This window comes from Pelmatolapia mariae, linkage group LG16_19 (assembly GCF_036321145.2).
Source record: "Pelmatolapia mariae isolate MD_Pm_ZW linkage group LG16_19, Pm_UMD_F_2, whole genome shotgun sequence".
Taxonomy (NCBI): domain Eukaryota; kingdom Metazoa; phylum Chordata; class Actinopteri; order Cichliformes; family Cichlidae; genus Pelmatolapia; species Pelmatolapia mariae.
The window spans coordinates 5097203-5118916 of NC_086241.1; the positions used below are offsets into that span (position 1 = coordinate 5097203).

A 21714-nucleotide genomic window follows, 5' to 3' on the forward strand; every position below is an offset into this window, starting at 1 on the left:
TAAACTACTAAAATTAAATGGGTGTGACTGCTCTTCATGGTTCCTTGGGTGAACAACTCGGCTTCAAACCTCTTAACATGCATCAGATTTCCAGTGATGCATTTGGGCTCTTAAGTAGTGTTTTAGCTGTTAAATGTTAGGCACACTCCAAAAATAGTGCCTTACAAATCCAGTTTAACTGTTTGTATCGTTTCTCTAGTTGTTATCACTGAGAAGAATGTTACAGATGCACTTTAGAAAGACAAACAGTGAGAATATTACATTTCAAAGTTTTTCCTGCAATGATGCTTTCCATTTCTAGGGCAGCGCAGGCTTTGGATATAAAGGTGTAAAGGGCGAGCCAGGCCCACCTGGACCCCCGGGGCCCCCTGGTTCTCCAGGACCTGCACCCGAGTATACAGTCGGCAGTGACGGCTCAGTTGCTTCAAGAGTTCCCGGACCCAGAGGACCACCTGGAGCACCAGGCCCCCAGGGGCCTGCAGGAGCTGATGGAGAGCCAGTTAGTGGACTGAAAATTATTTGCTTACTAGAAAACACCAAACACAACAAATGTGCTGTTATTGTTGAACCAACGTTACTGTATCTGTCACGGTTTGCATGTTTACATATATTATTCTGATTGTTTTCACATAGTGCTGAGAGAGCGCAAAGCACCGAAACTTGAGAAAACACAAACTGATAAAATACAAGAAAACTAAGGAAGCTAATTAATCTGACAACACATCAGTTTGCTTGAATGTCAGTAGTTCCTGTTGTGAGATACTTCTACGTCCTACTCACAGGGCCCTGAATTTAAAATCTGTGGCCAAGCTGATTTATTTACATACTAGTCTGACTTTTAACTCATGTCATTCTTTATTCATCTTGCAGGGTGATCCTGGTGAGGATGGAAAAACTGTAAGTTGTTTTTAATAATGTATGACTTTAAATACAGAATAGGCATCTCACGACATCTCAAGTACCCTAACATGATGATTTTCTCAATACAGGGTGCTCAAGGACCTCCAGGCTTCCCTGGAACCCCAGGAGACCCTGGAGCCAAAGGAGAGAAGGTAAGATACACTGACAGAGTAACAGGAAAGGAAAAAAAAAAAAACAGAAGCTGTAAAAAGAATCATTTAAAGTGCACATGTGCTGAGCAGACCTACCTTGTCTTAACAAATGTTGTACCTACAGGGAGACCGTGGAGAAGGTCATGCAGGCCCGAGGGGGCCTCCAGGTCCTCCAGGACCCCCAGGACCAGGATTCAGATCTGTGAGTTTCAGCTGATTTTAGTGCTTAATGTTTGTTTTTAAAAGAGTATCCTAATTTCAAATGTATTTCAGACCTTTGAGGATATGGAGGCCTCAGGATTCCCTGATCTGGAATCTATTCGGGTGAGAAAAAAAACATTACTTCTTTAGTTATCCAGGGTTTTGTTTATATATGTTTATATTGAGGTGAAAGTCTAAATGTAATGAATGTTTTTGTTTTGTTTTTTAAATGCAGGGTCTACCTGGGCGACCAGGTCCCCCAGGCCCCCCCGGACCACCTGGTCTTCCCGGCGCCTCTACAGCTGAAACGGCATCGAGTTCTGCAGCATTCGGACCACCAGGAAAAGATGGGGCACCTGGTAAACCTGTAAGTGTCAGGCTCACAGCATGACTAACTAATACATATATCAACACTCAAACTCTCTGAAGTAACTTCTCAGTCTAACCAAATATCAATAATCAGCTAAGAATGTCTATCTGATCCTAATCTTTTGGCCTCTAGGGCTTGCCTGGCATAACGGGTACTGATGGCAAACCAGGAGCTCCTGGTCCCAAGGGGGAGAAGGTAAAGACTATGAAGATAACAGTTTCTTCTCTAAGAACTAAATAAATCTGATATTTAATAATCTGAAATAAAATGACATTTCGTATAATGTGTAATAAACGCTAGAAGTGTGCAGTAGCTGCTGGGGTTCAGATATCAAGAGCAAAAATTAAAATCCAGAGAGAACTGCAATAAAAAAAAGCTTTCAAGCTATGCTAACTAGCTTTGACCTTCCAAGTGTTGGATGGAAAGGAATGTGTGGATCTCCGGGCTTTCTAGTTTCCCCTCCGGACTGGATAACTGGTAGTCCTAAATTTGCCATAGATGTAAATGCGAGTGTGAATCCTGAAAGACACTGGAAGCCTCTACAGGAAGTCTCCATGAAATTTCAGTGATTTGGTGGTGTGACAGGTAAGCTAAGTGTTGGCGATCCAAAGTACTTGGTACTGGATTAAACAAATCTAAATTCTAAAAAAGATTCATCTGAGCTGAGTACCACTGGGAGCAAAGGATACTGTGACACATGACACAAACGCTACTCATTTCAACCAGAAATATTAGGGGTGGGAAATACAGTAGGAAGAGTTTTCTATGCAACTATATCCTTAAATGTCTACTGGCTACCAACTATAAGCTACTAAGCGAATGCTGATGAGTAAATTGCTCAGTCTTTGGACAGGCATTAGACACAACATGTCCACAGCCGCTTTTAGATTTTTTGAAAGTAAGAAAATTGTTCATAGTTCTTATTTCAACTTTAAATGGTGTTGATAAGTGTTGTCACTGTGTTTCCTAAAATAGGGTGATGCTGGCGAGCTGGGTCTTCCAGGAGCAATTGGAGAAAAGGTGTGAATTGATGACCTATTTTTTCTCTCTCTCCTTCTTTCCTTTTTAAAGATTTTTTCTCAAAGTTAGTGTCATTTTTTTCTACTATGGCCAAATGTAAAGTGCTCTTGATGTAACTTGTTTTAGTAGTTAAGAATTGTTTAGACAATCCTGAGAAGAAGGTAAATAAATTTCAAAGTTTATGGCACGCTTTTGGGATACTCCAACTATGTGGAGGCACCCACAGGATAACCAGTATGTCATGTAATACTTGTAAAACTTTTCCTATCCCTTTCTCTTCCTCAGCCAAGTTCCTACTTTTCTTTTCTCACCAATCTGCTGCCTCACTATTTATCCTCCTCCTCCTCTCCTAAGCCTTCCCATCTGCAGGTAACTGGGCTCAAGCGTGTCAGTCATCAAAGGGGATTTGTGTCTTCTAACAATATGCAAATGTCTGTCAAATACTGTCAGTTGCAGACTTGACTTTAAGTCTAATCTGAGAATTGGATGCGTTTTATTTCACATATTCTGACGTCTAAATTTAGTCCCAGGACAGTGAGCATGGGTTTTGTGCAAAACAGTGTGTGCTTTGAAAACTCCTTCCAAGTACTCTGATGGCTGCATGTTTAGTATTGGATGATACATGATGCCAATTAATTAAAAACACATTGTAGCTTTATTTATTCAATTCAGTTTTATTTATACAGTGCCAAATCACAAAAACAGTCACCTCAAGGCACTTGTGAGGCGACTGTTGTTTATTATGCACTTTACGAAGTATTAAATCTCTTATTTGCTTTGATTAATCTATTTAATTTTTGCCCTACAGGGTGCTCAAGGAGAACGTGGTTTACCAGGAACTCAAGGAGAGCCAGGATTAGCTGGTCTGCCTGGACCCAGGGGACCAGTTGGACCTCCTGGACCTCCCGGGCCTCCTGGACCAAGTTATCGAGTTGGATTTGTAAGTTATCATGATAAGGTACATTTTACTTGTATAGGACTAAATCCTAACAACCGTTACCTGAAGGTGCTTTACATTCTAAGATAAAGACAATAATACAGAGGAAACCCCAGCAATCAGACAACCCGCTATGACAGACAACCTGCTATGAGCAAGCAGACAAAACTCCCTTTTAATGGGAAGAAACCTTGGGCAGATACGGGTTCAGGGACGGGCAACCTCCACACTGAGGCATGACCTGATCTTTGAAGAGGTAGAGGAGGTGGGCAAGCAGAGGGAGGTCTGGTTTCTCTGCTTAGACTGCTGCGCCCATCATTCCAACCGGGATAAGCTGCAGAAAATGGATGAATGGTTGGGTGAAAGTAGACATATTTAGCTATGTACATATAGTGACTGGCTTATAAGGTAAAATATTTACCGGAAATGTTTCGATCAGTCTCCAGAGTGTTCCCCTCCCCCGATCCAAAATGTTGTCAGATGACTGCAAAATATGACAGACTAGTGACATGCTAGCTTTACTATGTTTCTTTTGCAAAAAACATTTAATCTCCAAAAATGCAATTTAAAACATTTTATTTGAAGGATGACATGGAGGGCTCTGCTGGTGGTTTCAATGGACGTCCTGGCATCGGAGGACCAGATGGAATACAGGTACACGTGTTTTTACCGACTTCGGAAGATAATTTTATATAAGGCTTAAATTCAGAGTAAAAATTTGAATAAGCAATAGTACTTGCTTAACCCTTTATAATACATGGGAATGTTCATTCACTGAACTGAGCACATGTATACACCCTTATATAGGTTGTGCTGTTCTACAGCATGGTACTCGATGGGCTGGCTTACATAAAAGAGACAAGCAGGAAGCATTTTAAAGCAAAATCCAGGCAACTTTGATGGAACAATAACAGGGAAGTTTAGAATTAGTGAAAACAAAATATATTACCATAGAAACTGTAAATATATCAAAGTAAGTTAAAATAACATTATGTTGCAGCCCTTTTTTCATTCATAAATCAAAACAAATTACAAATATTGACTGACTAAATCATTTTAACGGTAATAAGACTTAGATTAAAAACAAACACAAATATATGCAATGTAATTATATATATGTAAAAAACTGCTATAAGGCTATTAAACGAGGCGATCGTGGCTCAAGAGTTGGCAGTTCGTCTTGTAATCGAAAGGTTGCCGGTTCGAGCCCCGGCTCTCACAGTCTCGGTCGTTGTGTCCTTGGGCAAGACACTTCACCCTACTGGTGGTGGTGAGAGGGCCCGGTGGCGCCAGTGTCCGGCAGCCTCGCCCCTGTCAGTGCGCCCCAGGGCAGCTGTGGCTACAATGTAGCTTGCCATCACCTGTGTGTGTGAATGGGTGGATGACTGAATGTAGTGTAAAGCGCTTTGGGGTCCATAGGGACTAGTAAAGCACTATACAAATACAGGCCATTTACCATTTACCAAACAAACAGATTTATATATTCGTGTATATGGAGCCTAAAAAGCCCTTAAAATGGGGTAAACCTTGTATTGGATCACTGTGTAGTCATGGCAACATCCAATATACTGTTGACCACTACTGTCCTACAGTGAGTTTATGATAAGGTACTTTAATTTATTTATTTATTTTTTTTAGAAATAACAAGTATGGCTTGGTAAATGCTTTTGGTGCATTCGTGAATAACTGACCTACCACCACTTGTGCTAGTTTTAAGTGACCAAGTCATATGATCCAATATGGTATCACCAAATTTCTAGAAATCCAACACTAACAATACCTATTGAACTATATATAATGCAAGGGTTTCATCAACTTACCACAGTTAGTTCAGATATTATAACCATAAATCTTGGCGTAGGTTAAGGGTGAAAAACTCAATTTTCCGAATTCTGACATGGTTCTGGGCCATTGCTGATAGGTCAGATACACTAATGTCACTAACCTGATCTTTCCTGATTGGCTAGAAGAAACCCAACCTTACAGTGAATTATGAGATGGCCAGTTTTGATGTCCATTTAAATGATCAAATACGGTTCCATCAAGGGTTCATCAACAGTCTATAAGCCATCTGATTAAAAGGTTTCTGACCAACATGATCTGTAGCTTGCAGATTTCTGTAAGAATGTTTTTAGAACTGTTCAAACAATTTTTACGAGGAAACTGCAAATACATGATGAAGGATGAAGAAGCTATACATGAACTACCAAATAACCCAAACAAATATGTGCTTTCAGGGTCCTCCTGGATTACCTGGACTTCCAGTAAGTAAATTATAATTTATGTTGAGGTGGAAAGCTTGGAGTATGATCACAAAAAACAACAACATGTGCTTTAAGTCCAAATAAAGTTTACTCTTGTAATTAGTTGTTAGAAACCAAAATCCATCCAACCAACAGTCGACACTGATGATCATTGCCCTTTGCATTAAGTTTTGCCCTCCTGCTTGCAAAACATAGTCCTACACTGAGTTTGAAACATCAAATCTAGCTTAATGTGTTCCACCTGAAGTCAAGGAAGCAAGAGAAGTTCAAGTTCCTGCTCTGTTTCCTGTTTGCTGCCATTTTCTTCTTCTTCTTTTATAATTTTATTTGCCACCAACTCAGATTGAGTGTTCTTCTGCAGGGTAACCCCGGCTTGCCCGGCAGACCAGGTGAGAAGGGTGATGGAGGTCCTGCTGGAAGAGATGGGCAACCAGGCCTGGATGGCTTCCCTGGACCTCCGGTAAAAAAGATTAAATTAAATCTCTGAATTAGACAGATTAGTTGAAGAATATTTACATATGATATAATTTCTCCAAGTTTTTATCTTCTTTATCTTTGGCACAGAATTTTTCATGTTGGCATTCATGGACAACTTGTATATTAAAACTGATATATGAAAAAAAACAACGTTTATCTTTTGAAAGTTTCATGTAATTAGGTTAGTCTGCAGACCGGTCATTTAACATACAGGTTTCTCTGTTGCTAATGTATCTCACTCTTTGAATTTTACAGGGGTCAAAGGGTGACAGAGGAGACAAAGGAGAGAGGGTGAATATCATTCGTAATTATGATTGCACTTGTTTTACTACAAAGCACTCATTACTAAGAGATAACACAAATGATATCTCCTACCACAGTAGCCTTCCTTAATCTTCTGTCATGTTGATTATGTGATAAGCTTTCACTACTGGATGCTAATAAAAATTTTTTCCTCTTTCTTTCTGGTTTTAGGGTGAAGCAGGTCGAGATGGAACTGGACTACCCGGTCCACCAGGTCCACCTGGACCACCAGGACAAATCGTCTACCAGACATCAGGCAATGTCAGTAACAAGAGATGAGCACTGCTGTTTGAGTCTGTATGAAGCTAAAAACCAAACCTGATGGTAATGTCTGTCTTTTCCACAGTTTGATGAAGTCGTTGGCAGAGCTGGCCCTCAGGTATGTTTGAACTGTGTTGTTGGACTAAAGACAAAGAGGAGTTTCACTTCATGTTACTTGCACAGATTCAAGCATGCTTGTGGTCCATGTCACAACCCAGAAATGTTACAACTGGTATCACTAACATTTTTTTTTACAATTTACCAGGACGTCCTACAATTTTGCTTCCTAATGTTGAATCATGCAGCTTTGGTTACCCTCAAAGGGTACCAGTAAGTGATTCCTTCATTTCTAATCATCAGGCGAATCCACAGTCTGTGGGAGAATCTCAGCCGATGGCCTTTGAAAAGAAAAAACAAAACAATTTCAACCAACTAATGCTTATTCGCCTTTATCCATACTGCAGAGCATGAAATATGCATAGGCTCTGTAATCACAGAGTGGAAAAACCTGGACTAACACAATATTGCACAATAATACCAATATCAACATGTTACAAAATAGCTCTAACACTGGTATCACGGTGAGCATGGACCTGTAGATCCATACCAGCCTCGATATTTGCTGATACTGGCAAATAAGGGCCAAAGCCCATTTTGAAGTTGATGTTGGCAACAGGTCCCACTGGAAAACTAAGTCGTACTCAAAAGAAACATCCAGGGGAATATTTTACAACTTCTTCTGCCTTTTTAAATATCTGCATTTCTGATTATAAGGAATAGTTCCCTTATAAAATGGGGTGTCAACTGAAACATGACAAACAGCTTCTACCAAGATTTATACCACACAGCAGAGCATACAATTATGGTGTTCAAAAGAAACCTCACTGCTCATTACAAATTTACAGTGTTGTAACAACTGTGGAAAAGTGACAGCCAAGAAACAAACACTGGTTTTCATTCACCTACACCAAGCAAAAGCAGCACTTAACTTCACAACCTGCATTTTTAGCCTTAATTCGTGTTAGCCATAAACTGTGTGTGGATTTGCTCATAGTTACTGATAAACAAATGTTTGGCTGGTATTAAGGAAAATGAATAAAACTGATCTAATCAAGTTAAACAGAGGTGTGTGGTTTTGTTTTCCTCTACAGGGTGGGCCTGGTTTACCTGGTCGAGCTGGATTTCCTGTGAGTTTGCCTCTGTTACATAATTGTGTTTTCTTGTATAACCATATGCACAATATTAAAAATTTAATATGTAATTACATGAATGTGAGACATCAGATGATATCATTTTATGGAATTCTTTTGAAACAATACTGTAATGCTGTATTAGTCAGGGACTACTTTGAGATAACGAATGTCATAGTTATTAATTATCAATGAGAAGGCCCATTATATTGGCTTATTTGCTTCATGGCAACAAAACGTTGGGTGCTGTCAAATCTAACTGGTCTAATGGGATGTTTTCATGTATTTTATTGTATTTTTTAATATATTGCAGGGTCCCATGGGGCCAAAAGGTGACCGAGGAGATCCTGGTCCTCCAGGCTATGGTGAGAAGGTAAAGTCTACATTATATGTTAGACTTTTAATTTGGCTACTCTGATCATTTCTGTTATTGAGTATTTGTTATCTTGGTGATCCATGTTCAGGGTGAAAAAGGGGCGCCAGGCTTGGTTATTGGCCCTGATGGAAATTTTCTGAATTTGGCACAGCTAGCTGGTTCAAAGGTGAGTCTCAGTGAATTTGACTATCTGCATTTCTATCTATTATGCGTTGATGTACTCATGGTCTTTGGTGTATTTTGTGATGATCATTTTGTTCTTGAAACTAATCATGCAAACCATGCATGCAGGGAGACAGAGGACTTCCAGGACCTGTTGGGCCCCCTGTAAGGTTTTTCATTTCTAAGACTGTTTTTGGTTAATGTACTGAAACTGTTTAAATTACCTTATTCAATCACCAGTCAATTCACAGCGTGTTTAATTATATAATTTATATGTGCAGGGACCATATGGGCCCCCTGGACTGAAAGGTGAAATTGGAATGCCTGGAAGACCTGTAAGTGCTTCTTTCTTATTGTTTTACTAAATACTGACCATAGTGAAGTGTATTCTATACCATTTTTTTCTTTTTACCTTAGTATGGTTTTTATCTTTTTGTTTTATCTATTTTCCAAGTTCAACAAAAGACAAATAAATCAATAATTTTCTCCCTTCAGGGTCGTCCTGGGATAAATGGATATAAGGGTGAGAAAGGAGAGCCAGGGGTTGGATCTGGCTTTGGCTACCCTGTAAGTATTAATACTATTATTAATACCTTAGCTTGGGAGGCTTAGCAGCAAAGATGGTTTGATGACATTAGCTTACTTTACATCCCTCAAGCCTGTATTTTACAGGCATTGTGTGACTTCCCTGCTCCCATGTTAAAGGTCACTTTAAACACAACTGGCAATCACACAGAACTCTTCACACTGAGTGTAAATACAGAGTCACTTTCAACTTAAAAGGTTAATTTTAGCACATTATAAATGTTTTTTTTAACCCCAACAAATATGTAAGTCTTTTTCCCCCTTTTCTATTTTTTTTTTTTTTTGGTTTTAGCTTTCATAACTAAACATATACTGAGCGTCATTAATTTGTTAGCTCTGTTTTTTAATCTTTTAATGAAACTAAATTCAACAATGACACCTTTGCTTAGGTTCTAAATACTGCATTCAAGTGAACTTTCATTTAGCTAAGCATTACTAAAGCAACTTGTGCTTCATTAAACAAGAGCTGCACTTGTTTCCTCACACAAAACAACCCACTCTGCTCTTCTTTTGTTTTTAAATGCCAAATATTATGTTGCCAAACACATTTCTCCAAGAGTGGCCACACTTAATCCCAGCAAAAGCTTTACAGCCTTATGTTAAACTCACAAAATTATTGAGTCCTCCAAAAATATTGAATATCTTTGTTTTCATTAGGGAGTGCCTGGCCCTCCAGGACCACCTGGGCCACCAGGACCCCCTGGCTCAGCCAGTCCTTTAGACCGTTTCAATGTGAGTACACAGCTTCCCAAAAATCTGGTTTTAAATTGACATTTATATGTGCTAGTTAAAGTTCATGTCTCATCTTCCCTACCGATTATTTCCCTTCTGTTAACAGCGCTATGATGAAAGGAATTATCCAGGTATGTCATCTTCACTTGTTTTATTGTTTTAGTGTGTAAAAATAAATACATTACAAAAATATATGGTCAGATTAAATTCATTAAAAAGAAGGATCACAGTAGAGAGGTTCAGTAAATATGAGAGGGGAAAGGAGGAAGGATTTTTAAAGGGTTCAAAGTGTCTGCAGCGATAAACAGTGCAATCTATGAATTTAATTTCAGTTCTGCTCCTTCAGCCTGCAAAGGATATACACTCCACTGTCAGGAGATTAAGCTTTCAAGTCTAGATTTGAAAAAAAAATGAATGAAGAAGTCACTGGCAGTAGAGCACATGGCTTTCAAGGGTTCAATGATATTTAAACCTGCAGAGAGTTATGAGTAATTTTGTGTTGTAGCAATTAAAGGAGAAAAAGGAGAGCGTGGTGAGCCTGGACTTCCAGGGATCGCAGGTAAATCCTAATTTTTGGATTAAGAATAAATGAAATTTCATTCCTTTATGATTGTACTGGGTTGTGCAATCTTTTCTGTTGATGTTTCTCACGTAAAGTCGTGCATATACTGCTTAAAGAGTTATGTGCTATACTGCAAGGGAAGTGTGTAATCTGCGATTGGTTGGGAATAGTTCCCGGAAGTTTCTGGCTCTCAATGAGTGAAATCACATACAAAGAAGGCGCTACACCAAAAACCTCCTAGTGATTGCTTTGGTTGCTAGCATATTACAGCTGTTATCTGTAGTTTCTCATGTTTGTCTGTAAATACTTGTTTACTACTAACCCAAAAGCCTGAAATTCAGACATGTGAATTACATGTCTTTGTGATCACACTGACCATTGTTGATCCCTGAGATCATGAACTGTCAGCACAACTATAATGCTGCATAACCAGCACGCTACACAACTGTTTCACTAAAGCATCTTTTTTTTTTTCTTCCCAGGAGCATCCCCTAATGTTGATATCTACACATTCAGGGTAAGCTAGCTCATTGTTACTCCAGTCATTTTTTTTAGTTTATTTCCTCTTCATCAACAAACAAAGTTGAACTTCTTCTGACAGAATGAACTGAAGGGAGACCGTGGAGACCCAGGTGTCAAGGGAGAAAAAGGAGAGCCCGGTGGTGGATATTATGACCCACGATTTGGAGGAGTACAAGGACCTCCAGGACCACCTGGCCTCCCAGTGAGTTCTGACCTTATTTGTTAATACAACCAAAAAACATTTGGCCCTGATCTAAATGTGATATTCCAGAAATTTCTGATTTTCTTTTCCACATTAGGGTCCAAAGGGAGATTCTATAATTGGGCCACCTGGACCATCTGGACCAACAGGGCCACCAGGAATTGGTTATGATGGTCGTCCAGGTCCTCCAGGACCACCTGGACCTCCTGGACCCTCGGGGTCCCTTTCAGGATCATATCAGCCCAATTATCGTAAGTGTATTTTTCCACAAAAAAAAAAAAAGAAAAAAAAAGACACTTCTTTATTGGAAAAAAAAACAGTACAGGTTTACAGGTTTTAACCTGTAAATCTGAATTGTTTACAGGTAGCCACATCTTAATCTTACTGAATGCACTTTACTGGTTGAATACTGGAGATAAATTGCACTTCTGTTTCTATTTTTTTTATATTTAAGCTGGTCCTCCTGGCCCACCTGGCCCACCTGGAGCTCCTGGACTATCCTCTGGAGTGAGTACTATCACTGAATTGTAATCATGGCTCCATCACAAGACTCTGAATTCACAAAATTCATTTATCTGTAGAATGGCAGTTTTTGATTTATTGTTTGTACCCACCCATCCATTCATACAGTCAGGTCCATAAATATTGGGACATCGACACAATTCTAACATTTTTGGCTCTATACACAACCACAATGGATTCCAAATGAAACGAACAAGATGTGCTTTAACTGCAGACTGCCAGCTTTTATTTGAGGGTTTTTACATCCAAATCAGGTGACCAGTATAGGAATTATGACAGTTTGTATATGTGCCTTCCACTTCTTAAGGGACCAAAAGTAATGGGACAATTGGCTTCTCAGCTGTTCCATGGCCAGGTGTGTGTTATTCCCTCATTACCCCAATTACAATGAACAAATAAAAGGTCCAGAGTTCATTTCAAGTGTGCTGTTTGCTTTTTGAACCTGTTGCTGTCAACTGCCAGGATGAGATCCAAAGAGCTGTCTCTACCAGTGAAGCAAGCCATCATTAGGCTGAAAAAAACAAAACAAACCCATCAGAGAGATTGCAAAAACATCAGGCGTGGCCAAAACAACTGTTTAGAACATTCCCAAAAAGAAGGAACGCACTGGTGAGCTCAGCAACACCAAAAGACTAGGAAGACCACGGAACACAACTGTGGTGGATGACCAAAGAATCCTTTCCCTGGTGAAGAAAACACCCTTCACAACAGTTGGCCAGATCAAGAACACTCTCTAGGAGGCAGGTGTATGTGCGTCAGAGTCAACAATCAAGAGAAGACTCCACCAGTGTGAATACAGAGGGTTCACCACAAGATGTAAACCTTTGGTGAGCCCCAAAAACAGGCAGGCCAGATTAGAGTTTGCCAAACGACATCTGAAAAAGCCGTCGCAGTTCTGGAACAACATCCTATGGACAGATGAGACCAACATCAACTTGTACCAGAGTGATGGGAAGAGAAGAGTATGGAGAAGGAAAGGAACTGCTCATGATCCTAAGCATACCACCTCATCAGTGAAGCATTGGGGTGGAAGTGTCATGGCGTGGGCATGTATGGCTGGCAGTGGAACTGGTTCTCTTGTATTTATTGATGATGTGACTGCTGACAAAAGCAGCACAATGAATTCTGAAGTGTTTCGGGCAATATTATCTGCTCATATTCAGACAAATGCTTCAAAACTCATTGGACGGCGCTTCACAGTGCAGGTGGACAACAACCCCAAGCATACTGCAAAAGCAACCAAAGAGTTTTTGAAGGGAAAGAAGTGGACTGTTTTGCAATGGCCAAGTCAATCACCTGACCTGAATCCGATTGAGCATGTATTTCACTTGCTGAAGACAAAACTGAAGGGAAAATGCCCCAAGAACAAGCAGGAACTGAAGACTGTTGCAGTAGAGGCCTGGCAGAGCATCACCAGGGATGAAACCCGGCGTCTGGTGATGTCAATGTGTTCCAGACTTCAGGCTGTGATTGACTGTAAAGGATTTGCAACCAAGTATTAAAAAATGAATGTTTGATTTATGGTTCTTATTCTGTCCCATTACTTTTGGTCCCTCAAGAAGTGGGAGGCACATTTGCAAACTGTTGTAATTCCTACACCGTTCACCTGATTTGGATGTAAATACCCTCAAATAAAAGCTGACACTCTGCAGTTAAAGCATGTCTTGTTCGTTTCATTTGGAATCCATTGTGGTGGTGTATGGAGCCATAAATGTTTTATGGACCTGACTGTATATCCATCCATCGTCTTCCGCTTATCCAAGGGTTGGGTTGCGGGGGCAGCAACCTAAGCAGAGAAGCCCAGACCTCCCTCTCCCTAGCCACCTCCTCCAGCTTGTCTGGGGGAAAACCAAGGCCAGGCCAACCAAGAGATATAATCTCTCCAGTATGTCCTGGGTCTGCCTACCTCCTGGTGGGATATACCCGGAACACCTCACTCTGGAGGTGTTTAGGAGACATCCATCCTAGTTAGATAAACCAGCTCGACTGGCTACTTTAGATGTGGACGAGTAGTGGCTCTACTCTGAGCCCCCTCCCACATCCTCCACTTCAGCCGCAGCACCAATCCATCTTACACCCCTCTTCATTCGTGAAAAAGAAAAGGATCCCGAGATACTTAAACTCGGGGGCGGGGGGTAATTCATCCCTGAGCAGGAGTGGGTGCTCAACCCTCTTCCAGCTGAGGACCATGGTATCGGTGTTCTGATTCTCATTCTTCCCCCTCACACTCAGCTGGGAACCGCTTCAGTGTGAGCTGGAGGCTTCCACCTGATGAAGCCAACAGAACCACATCATCTGCAAAAAATAGAGAAGAGATTCTGAGATGGCCCAGGTGAAAGCCTTCCGCCACTTTGGTAGGCATAGAAATTCTGCTCATAAAAATCATGAACAGAATCAGTGACAAAGGGCAACCCTGGCAGAGTCCATTACCCACTGGAAGGAGTCCGACTTATTGCCGGAACGAAAACCCTATTGTTTCTCCTGTATCTGAGGTTCACTAATGGACAGACTCTCCTTTTCAGCACCCTGGCATAGACTTTCCCAGGTAGGCTGAGGAGTGTGATCCCCCCATAGCTGGAGAACAACCTCCGGTCCCCTTTCTTAAAGATGGGAAACACCACCCCAGTCTGCCAATCCAAAGGTACCACCCCTGATCTCCACACAACATTGTAGAGGCGTGTCAACCAAGACAGCCCTGCAACATCTAGAACCTTCAGGAACTCAGTGCGAAGCTCATCCACCTCCAGGACCCTGCCACTAAGGAGTTGTTTAACTGCCCCAGTGACTTCACCCCCAGTGATGGGCGAGTCGTCCCCCTCATCCCGGGACTCTGCTCCTCTACCGAAGACGTGTCAGTGGGATTAAGGAGATCTTCGTACAATTCCTTCCACCACGCAGGAATATCTTCAGTTGAAGTCAGCACTACTCCACCTGCACTACATACAGTGCAGGTAGAGCACTGCTTTCCCCTTCTGAGTCACCTGATGGTTTAGCAGAATCTCTGAGGCAGTCCAAAAGCCTTTTTCCATGGCCTCCCACAGGCTAACTAAACCAGATAGGCTTAGTCAGGCCTTCAGCCTGATGGTTAACTTGACTTCTGGTTACCACCAACACAACAGGCACCAACCACTTTGGCCACAGCTCAGTGCACCAGCTTCAGCAATGGAGGTGCTGAACATGGTCCATTCGGACTCAATGTCCCGAGTAGGGCTGGGTATCGTCACTGATTTCTAGAATCGATTCGATTCCGATTCGATTGGAATCTGGGAAATTTTGCCTCAGACAGTCAGAAATATTATAATTCAGATCATGCATCAGTACATTTCCATATTTTTATATCTATAAAAAGAAAGCTGACACTTGCGAGACTTTATCAAAGGTGTAAGCATCACAGCAGATGCCTTTGTGTCAAAGTAGCTAAGGATAAAACACAGAAAAACATGAAGGTGATTTTCCTGGCCTGGGATTTTATAAAAATATTCTGCAGTAGATCAAAAACGAAAGAAAACCATTAATCAACATATGAACAGTACCTGATGCTGCTGAAGTGAAGCAGAGCAAAGTTACAGAGGTTTTATTAGAGACACAGCTAAGCGTTTTGCAATTTGCATAATTTTAAAATGTTGAAATTTGTTCAGTAGCCTATTGAACGGCAGAAATGAGGCTTTCTTGTCGGAAGTAAGTAAAAGGAAGAAAACAGCGTCCAACAGCGCTGTAAACAACGGTAGACTTGTGTGTTATAAGCAAGCGAATAATGCAGAAAACAGAGATTTTAGATGGGAAACTATTCTTGAAGTACACTGAGAGCGAGAGACAGCGAGCTGTGCATGAAGTGCGATTTTATCATGGTGGAAGCAAAACAGCAAAACTAAGAGGGAATTCATGACGATGTTTATCAAATGTGAAACATGGTTTGCTGCTTCTTTTGCTGCTGGTTCAGTGAATTTTGGTTGGAGAGAGATAAAACCTGCAGCTCAGAATCTAGCGCAAAAAATACGTAAACGCAAAGCGTGGACCCGCCGAAACATCAGAATCAGTGAGCTGTCGGCTTTCAGCCCCGACCGTGTCCGTGCCGTCGGGTGAGAAAGGCGACATCTCACTGATTCTGATGCATCAGGTCCGCGCTTTGTGTTTACGTCTTTGTGCAGAATCCGTGTACCTGCTCTCATTTACTGTTTTAGCTGTTTGGTGGTTGTTGAAATTTTTTGAGCTTTAACCTGAGATTCTGGCTTTTCGGGCAAAATAAATTTATATTAAAAAATCGATTCAGGATTTTAATGAATCGATATCACATTATCCAAGCTAGAATCGATTTTAATCGATAAATCGATAATCAAAACCAACCCCTAGTCCCGAGTGTCCCTCGGAATGCTGTCAAAGCTCTGCCTAAGGCTACATTCACACTGCAGGCAATAGCGCATCAAATCCGACTTTTTTGACCCTATGCGACCCATATCTGATCATGGTATGACGGTGTGAACAGCACAAATCCGATATTTTCAAATCCGATCTGGGTCGCTTTCGTATGTGGTACTGAATCTGATACATATCTGATGTTTTAGAAAGCGACTGCTGTTTGAATGGTCAGGTCACATTAAATCCATCTTTTACGTCACTGACACAAGACAGACGCCAATTATCAGCGCCGGAGAAGCGCCCGATAAGACATCACAAACGCTTCTAGTGTAGATGTTAGTGAAACTGATGGGAAGACAACGCTGGAGAAACGTGAACATTTTCTTTGTACTGTATAATCTGCAGATTCTGACAGAAATCTGCAACTATCCTTTGAAGCACCGCTCCTCTCTAAAACAGCAATAATGATAATTATTAGGCCATATGTAAATAACAAAATAACTTTATAACTTAAAGCAAAATTGGGAAACGTAGAGTATGAAACAAGTCTTTATATTAAGGGCCATCAGTCAAACAATGCTGTTTGGTCTGGGTCTAAACAGAGCTTGTTGTGTGTGACGTCTTCTTTTGCGCATGCGGGCCGCTTTGAGGGTTCACACTAGAGCGCGTTTGCTGTCACATTTTATTTGTAGTGTGAACAAGCAGACAAAAAAAATCGGATTTGATCAAAAAATCGGAATTGAGCATTAAGACCTGCAGTGTGAACGTAGCCTTAGTCGTGTGTTGACGTGAGCCCAACTATATCTAGCCAGTACCTCTCAACCTCAAGCACTAGCACTTGCTAGTTTTAGTAGAGATCAGTCCGCCACGGTGTCTGCCCCTGCCCGCCAGCACGCACTGTACGGTTTGTAATTTTTCTTAAATATATCTGTCTGATGTGTGGTGGTCTTTTTTTGTGTGTGTGTGCAGGTCATGGTTTTGAGATCATATGACACAATGATTGCTACGGCCAGGCGTCAGGAAGAGGGCAGCCTCATCTACATCATAGACAGAGCAGACCTTTATTTGAGAGTACGCGATGGAGTGCGGCAAGTCATGGTACAGTTTTGTACTTTTCAGTGCAGTGCTTTGAATTTGATAAAATCAACTTTAAAACCAGTTTACACCATTAATAATATATCACTAGTTTATAACATATGAAAAAGTTAATGTAAAGCGACACTAAATAGTTGATTCCTCTCCCCTCAGCTTGGAGAGTACAATCCTTTCTTCAGAGATCTGGTAAGTTTCACAGAACCATAAAATAACATAAAATAAAATATTGTAACGTTCATATGACTTAATTATTTCTTCCATTTTCACACAAAGGAGAATGAGGTGGCAGAAGTCCAACCTCCACCTGTGATTCTGTACCCACAGTCCCAGGACCAGTCCCAAAACAACGGAGCAGGCCATTACTCTGAGGGTTTCACTTTGATAAAACCCATTGAACCTCCAGCACCCACACCCGCAGACCCCCGATACTTTCCAAAGTATGAGCCCAGATTCCCAGACCAGACACACACAGGTCATACCGATGGAAGATTTGCCACCCAGCAGACAGAAAGCAGATTCCCTGTCACTCCTCAAAGACAACCCGTCCCTCCTGTGCTGGAGCCTGCTGGCCGTTTCGACATACATGGATCAGGAGTGAGTAAAGTGGATACTTAAAAGCTCAAAAATATAATAAATATTAATTTACCTTATATAGGGATGAAAACTAGCTAGCTTGCCTAAAATGAAAATCAGAAAAACAAAACAATATTATGTTTGAATCCCTTCTTCTTTTAACAACAGTCGGTAGACATTTGGGAACTGAGGAGCTTGATTGCTTGACTTTTGGGAGAGGAATGTTGTCCCATTATTATCTGATAGAGGATTCTAGCTGCCACTTCCATAGGCTGTGGAACCCAGCCCAGGAGACGTTAGTGATATAAACCATTAATCATGTAAAGCCCTGACCTTTGTAAAACATCTTAAGTTGTTCCACAGTTGAAGTAAAATGAAAATTTGTGTGATTTTCTTCTTGTGAATCTGTGTCTTTATCAGCTGCACCTCATCGCCTTGAACAGCCCTCACACCGGTAACATGCGAGGGATTCGTGGGGCAGACTTCCTGTGCTTCCAGCAGGCTCGTGCTATCGGCCTGAAGGGAACATTTAGAGCCTTCCTGTCCTCTAAGCTTCAAGACCTCTACACCATCGTCCGCAGGTCGGACAGGGACAGCATCCCCATAGTAAACCTCAAGGTAAGACCCAATATTACAACAAGGACAGCTGCATGACTGACACCATCTTTCTGAAAACCTGAATAAAGTCACTGTGTTAAATGTTAATTTTCTTTTTCCTTGCAGAACCAAGTGTTGTTTAGCAGTTGGGACTCTCTCTTTGGTGACAATGCCAGCACAATGAGGGAAAACGTACCAATCTACTCCTTTGATGGTAGAGACATCCTCAGGGATAGCGCTTGGTGAGTCTTTGTACCTAAAAAACAAAAATATATTTAACACCAGCATGCGGTTGTTAAGCAGCCTTCGTTTCTTTTGCTAATTTGCTATCTTTTGTTCTTAATCACCTCCAGGCCTGAAAAAATGGTCTGGCACGGATCAAGCAAGAAAGGCCACCGGCAAACAGACCAGTACTGCGAAACGTGGCGGACTGGCGACCACGCTGTGACTGGTCTGGCATCATCACTACATAGCGGCCACCTCTTGCAGCAAAGCCCTAGCAGCTGCTCCGGCTCCTACATCGTCCTTTGCATTGAGAACGCCTTCACATCACCCTCCAAAAAATAAATGTCCATTCTCCTGCTTTTTTTATTTTTTTGTCATAATTCTGGGCCCTAGCTAAACATCCATTTTACATCCAAACAGACATGTTTGGTTCTTAATTCCCTGATAACACAGCTTGTGAACATGTGGCGTCCAATGAACTGGCCCAGCGGCACTTCGCCCGGCAGGGAGACTTTGCATTGTCTGCTCCTCCCCTCCATACACGCCAAAGAGATGGGTCAAACCGAGGGGTGTTGGTCCCTTTTCTCGAGGGCATTGGCACATATTTTCTTCAAGGGGCAGAACAACAGCAGAGAAGCTAAAAGCCTTCTCAAATTTTAGCCCTTTTTAAAAATTCTGTATATTACATGTTTTTAATTTGTGCTTTTTTTTTTATGTCATCAGTGTTTTACCTTTTGTTAAAAAATGCTATATCCATTTTTTTCCTCCATATCATAGGTATTGATGATTTCAACATTTTTTTTTCCTCTGAATTCTTGTTTGGAATTGTAGGTTGTGATGGGGTACAGCAAACTTTTAAGGACTATTTTAAATTGAAATAAGATAGTAGATATTTATTTTTAAATGAAGTTATGTAAGTATAAAAAATAAAAAAAAAATGCTAAATACCCTCATTTATAATCAACAAAATATGGAACATTTAAAAAAAAATCTTCTGTAAAGAGCCTGTGCCTTATCACACACATGGAAAAGCTTTACACAATAAGCTCATATACTTCTTTTGTACTCGTTCTGCTGATAGCCGAGCATTAGAACAGTTTTTGCCCAGGTGCAGTCAGATGCAGGTTTTTCACACTAAAGTTTAAACCGTCACGACACTCCTGTTATGAATAATCATGTACCCAGAGGGCAAGATTCCTTCTCATAGAAATTGAGCCTGATGATTCTAAAGTGATTATTTCCCCCTTTTCGTCTTTCCACCTTATAAATCCTATCAGCGATTAAGCTGGAAATGATTAGCTTGCTGCTAATCTTTGTTGGAGTGATTGCTGTCTCAGGAAGCGGAAAACCAGAATAATGAAAACTTTTTTTTTTTGGCCTTGTCTTAAATTGCAGAGAGTAACGGCATTAATGCTACCGCTGTCTGCAACAAACCTGTGGATATCAGTGTTTTGGGTTGTTTGGTTTTTTTTTTTTGGGGGGGGGGGGGGGGGGGTTATTATTATAACTGTGCTGTACTGTTTCTCCCAGGCACTGAATTAAAGTCCTTTTTTCAACCAGTAATGTGATGTATTGTACACAAATCTGTACACCATGTTGGATTCTTCTCTGGAAGTTAGAGCCATGACCTTGAGCCCTCAACATTAGTTTGTCCTACTCAAAGGGATGCTTTGACATTACTACAAATCAGATTATCCAGCAACAATTAGATGCCCTTCTAACACTTTGATCATACGCCATCTATTAAAAATTTGAAAATTTATAGAGAAATATTTTACTTAACTAAAAAATGACTCCAGAATTGGTAATTTTGTATTCCTGTATCATAATTAGAAAACATCCCTTTTCCCTGACCAGAAGTTAGGACACAAGGGGGCTTGAGCCTATCCCAGCTGTCATAGGGTAAGAGGCATGCTACACTCTGGACTGGTCCATAACAGGGAAACACAAAATGTCCAGTGAGCAGCAGTTCTTCAGATAAGAAAATGCATTGTTGGTGTGTAGACTGTCAGTAACTTAAATAACCAACATATGCAGAAGAGCATCTCTGGACACACAACAGGTTAAACCTTGAAGCAGATGGGCTACATCAGTAGAAGACCACACAAGGTACCATTCCCATCAGTTAAAAATAGGAAACTGAGGTATCAGCTTGCACACACTCACCCAGTGGAACAACAGACGACTGGAAAAATGTTGCCTGGCCTGATGACTCTTAATTTCTGCTTCGACATTTGGATGGTAGGGTCAGAATTTGGAGTAACCATCACTGAAGGAAAAACTAAATAAATTCTTCCTTAGTTGAACTGTTCAGGGTGCTGCTGGTGGTGTGATAGTATGGATGCTACTTTCGCTGCACATTTTGGGCCCTTAGTACCCTAATTGAGTATTATACCACAGCATACTTTAGTATTGTTGCTGATTATTTCCATCCTTTTATGGCTAGAGTGTCCCTAACTTCTGATGTCATGTCCCAAAACTCCAATCATCTCAATCTGGTTTCTTGAACAGCTTCTTCTTTGTACTCAAATGTCCTCCATAGTCACTAGATCTCAATATAATAGAGTACCTTTGGGATGTGATGAAAAGGAAGATTCACATCAAGGATGTATAGCTGACAAATCTGCTGGAACTGTGTGATGTTGTCATGCCAGTATGGACTAAAGTCTGTGCCTTGAAAAATTAAGGCAGTGAAGGTAGGTAACAAGCTATACTTAACAAAGTGGCTAGTGTGGGTGTACTGCAATACTAAGACTAATACTAATACCACAGACTGCTCTTAACCAGCTCGAGCACTCGTACAAACTTGCTTCAGCATGACAAGCCTGACTTGTTTCCAAATGAAACTGCCAGTCAATCATGGAGACATTGGCTGTAGTTTTAGGAGAAAGGGAGATTTTAAAGGACTAAAGTAGGTCACCAGTCATTTGTGATGGCTTATGGAATTTTCTTAAAGCTCTTCCTCAAAGTTAGGAGGTGTTAAAGATAATATTTGATTAAGAAGATTATTCAAATTACTCAGAGTTGACCTAAATTGGTAGTTATTTTAAAATGAGAAGCTAAAGGTAAAACACCTACAAACCTAGATCACGTGGCATGGCAAAAGTAAAAGATTCGGCTAAAACATATG

General features: G+C 40.9%; 1 protein-coding gene across 2 annotated transcripts in view; it reads left to right on the forward strand.

The window, feature by feature from the left end:
• col18a1a (collagen type XVIII alpha 1 chain a) overlaps positions 1–20061 on the forward strand; it is a 77491-nt gene extending 57430 nt beyond the window's left edge. For both annotated transcript variants that reach the window (XM_063498739.1, XM_063498740.1), the window contains 34 exons: positions 302–499; positions 871–897; positions 990–1052; positions 1177–1254; positions 1326–1376; positions 1489–1620; positions 1756–1818; positions 2599–2643; positions 3452–3583; positions 4166–4234; positions 5818–5844; positions 6206–6304; positions 6577–6612; positions 6796–6885; positions 6971–7003; positions 8037–8072; positions 8389–8448; positions 8540–8617; positions 8743–8778; positions 8895–8948; positions 9109–9180; positions 9856–9930; positions 10037–10061; positions 10436–10489; positions 10975–11009; positions 11094–11216; positions 11314–11467; positions 11671–11723; positions 17064–17192; positions 17343–17375; positions 17463–17783; positions 18183–18380; positions 18486–18601; positions 18713–20061. In XM_063498739.1, coding sequence (XP_063354809.1) covers positions 302–499; positions 871–897; positions 990–1052; positions 1177–1254; positions 1326–1376; positions 1489–1620; positions 1756–1818; positions 2599–2643; positions 3452–3583; positions 4166–4234; positions 5818–5844; positions 6206–6304; positions 6577–6612; positions 6796–6885; positions 6971–7003; positions 8037–8072; positions 8389–8448; positions 8540–8617; positions 8743–8778; positions 8895–8948; positions 9109–9180; positions 9856–9930; positions 10037–10061; positions 10436–10489; positions 10975–11009; positions 11094–11216; positions 11314–11467; positions 11671–11723; positions 17064–17192; positions 17343–17375; positions 17463–17783; positions 18183–18380; positions 18486–18601; positions 18713–18926 — 3009 coding nt within the window. In that variant the 3' untranslated portion in view covers positions 18927–20061. The remainder of the gene's footprint in view (positions 1–301; positions 500–870; positions 898–989; positions 1053–1176; positions 1255–1325; positions 1377–1488; positions 1621–1755; positions 1819–2598; positions 2644–3451; positions 3584–4165; positions 4235–5817; positions 5845–6205; positions 6305–6576; positions 6613–6795; positions 6886–6970; positions 7004–8036; positions 8073–8388; positions 8449–8539; positions 8618–8742; positions 8779–8894; positions 8949–9108; positions 9181–9855; positions 9931–10036; positions 10062–10435; positions 10490–10974; positions 11010–11093; positions 11217–11313; positions 11468–11670; positions 11724–17063; positions 17193–17342; positions 17376–17462; positions 17784–18182; positions 18381–18485; positions 18602–18712) is intronic.
• The last annotated feature ends 1653 nt before the right edge of the window (positions 20062–21714 follow it).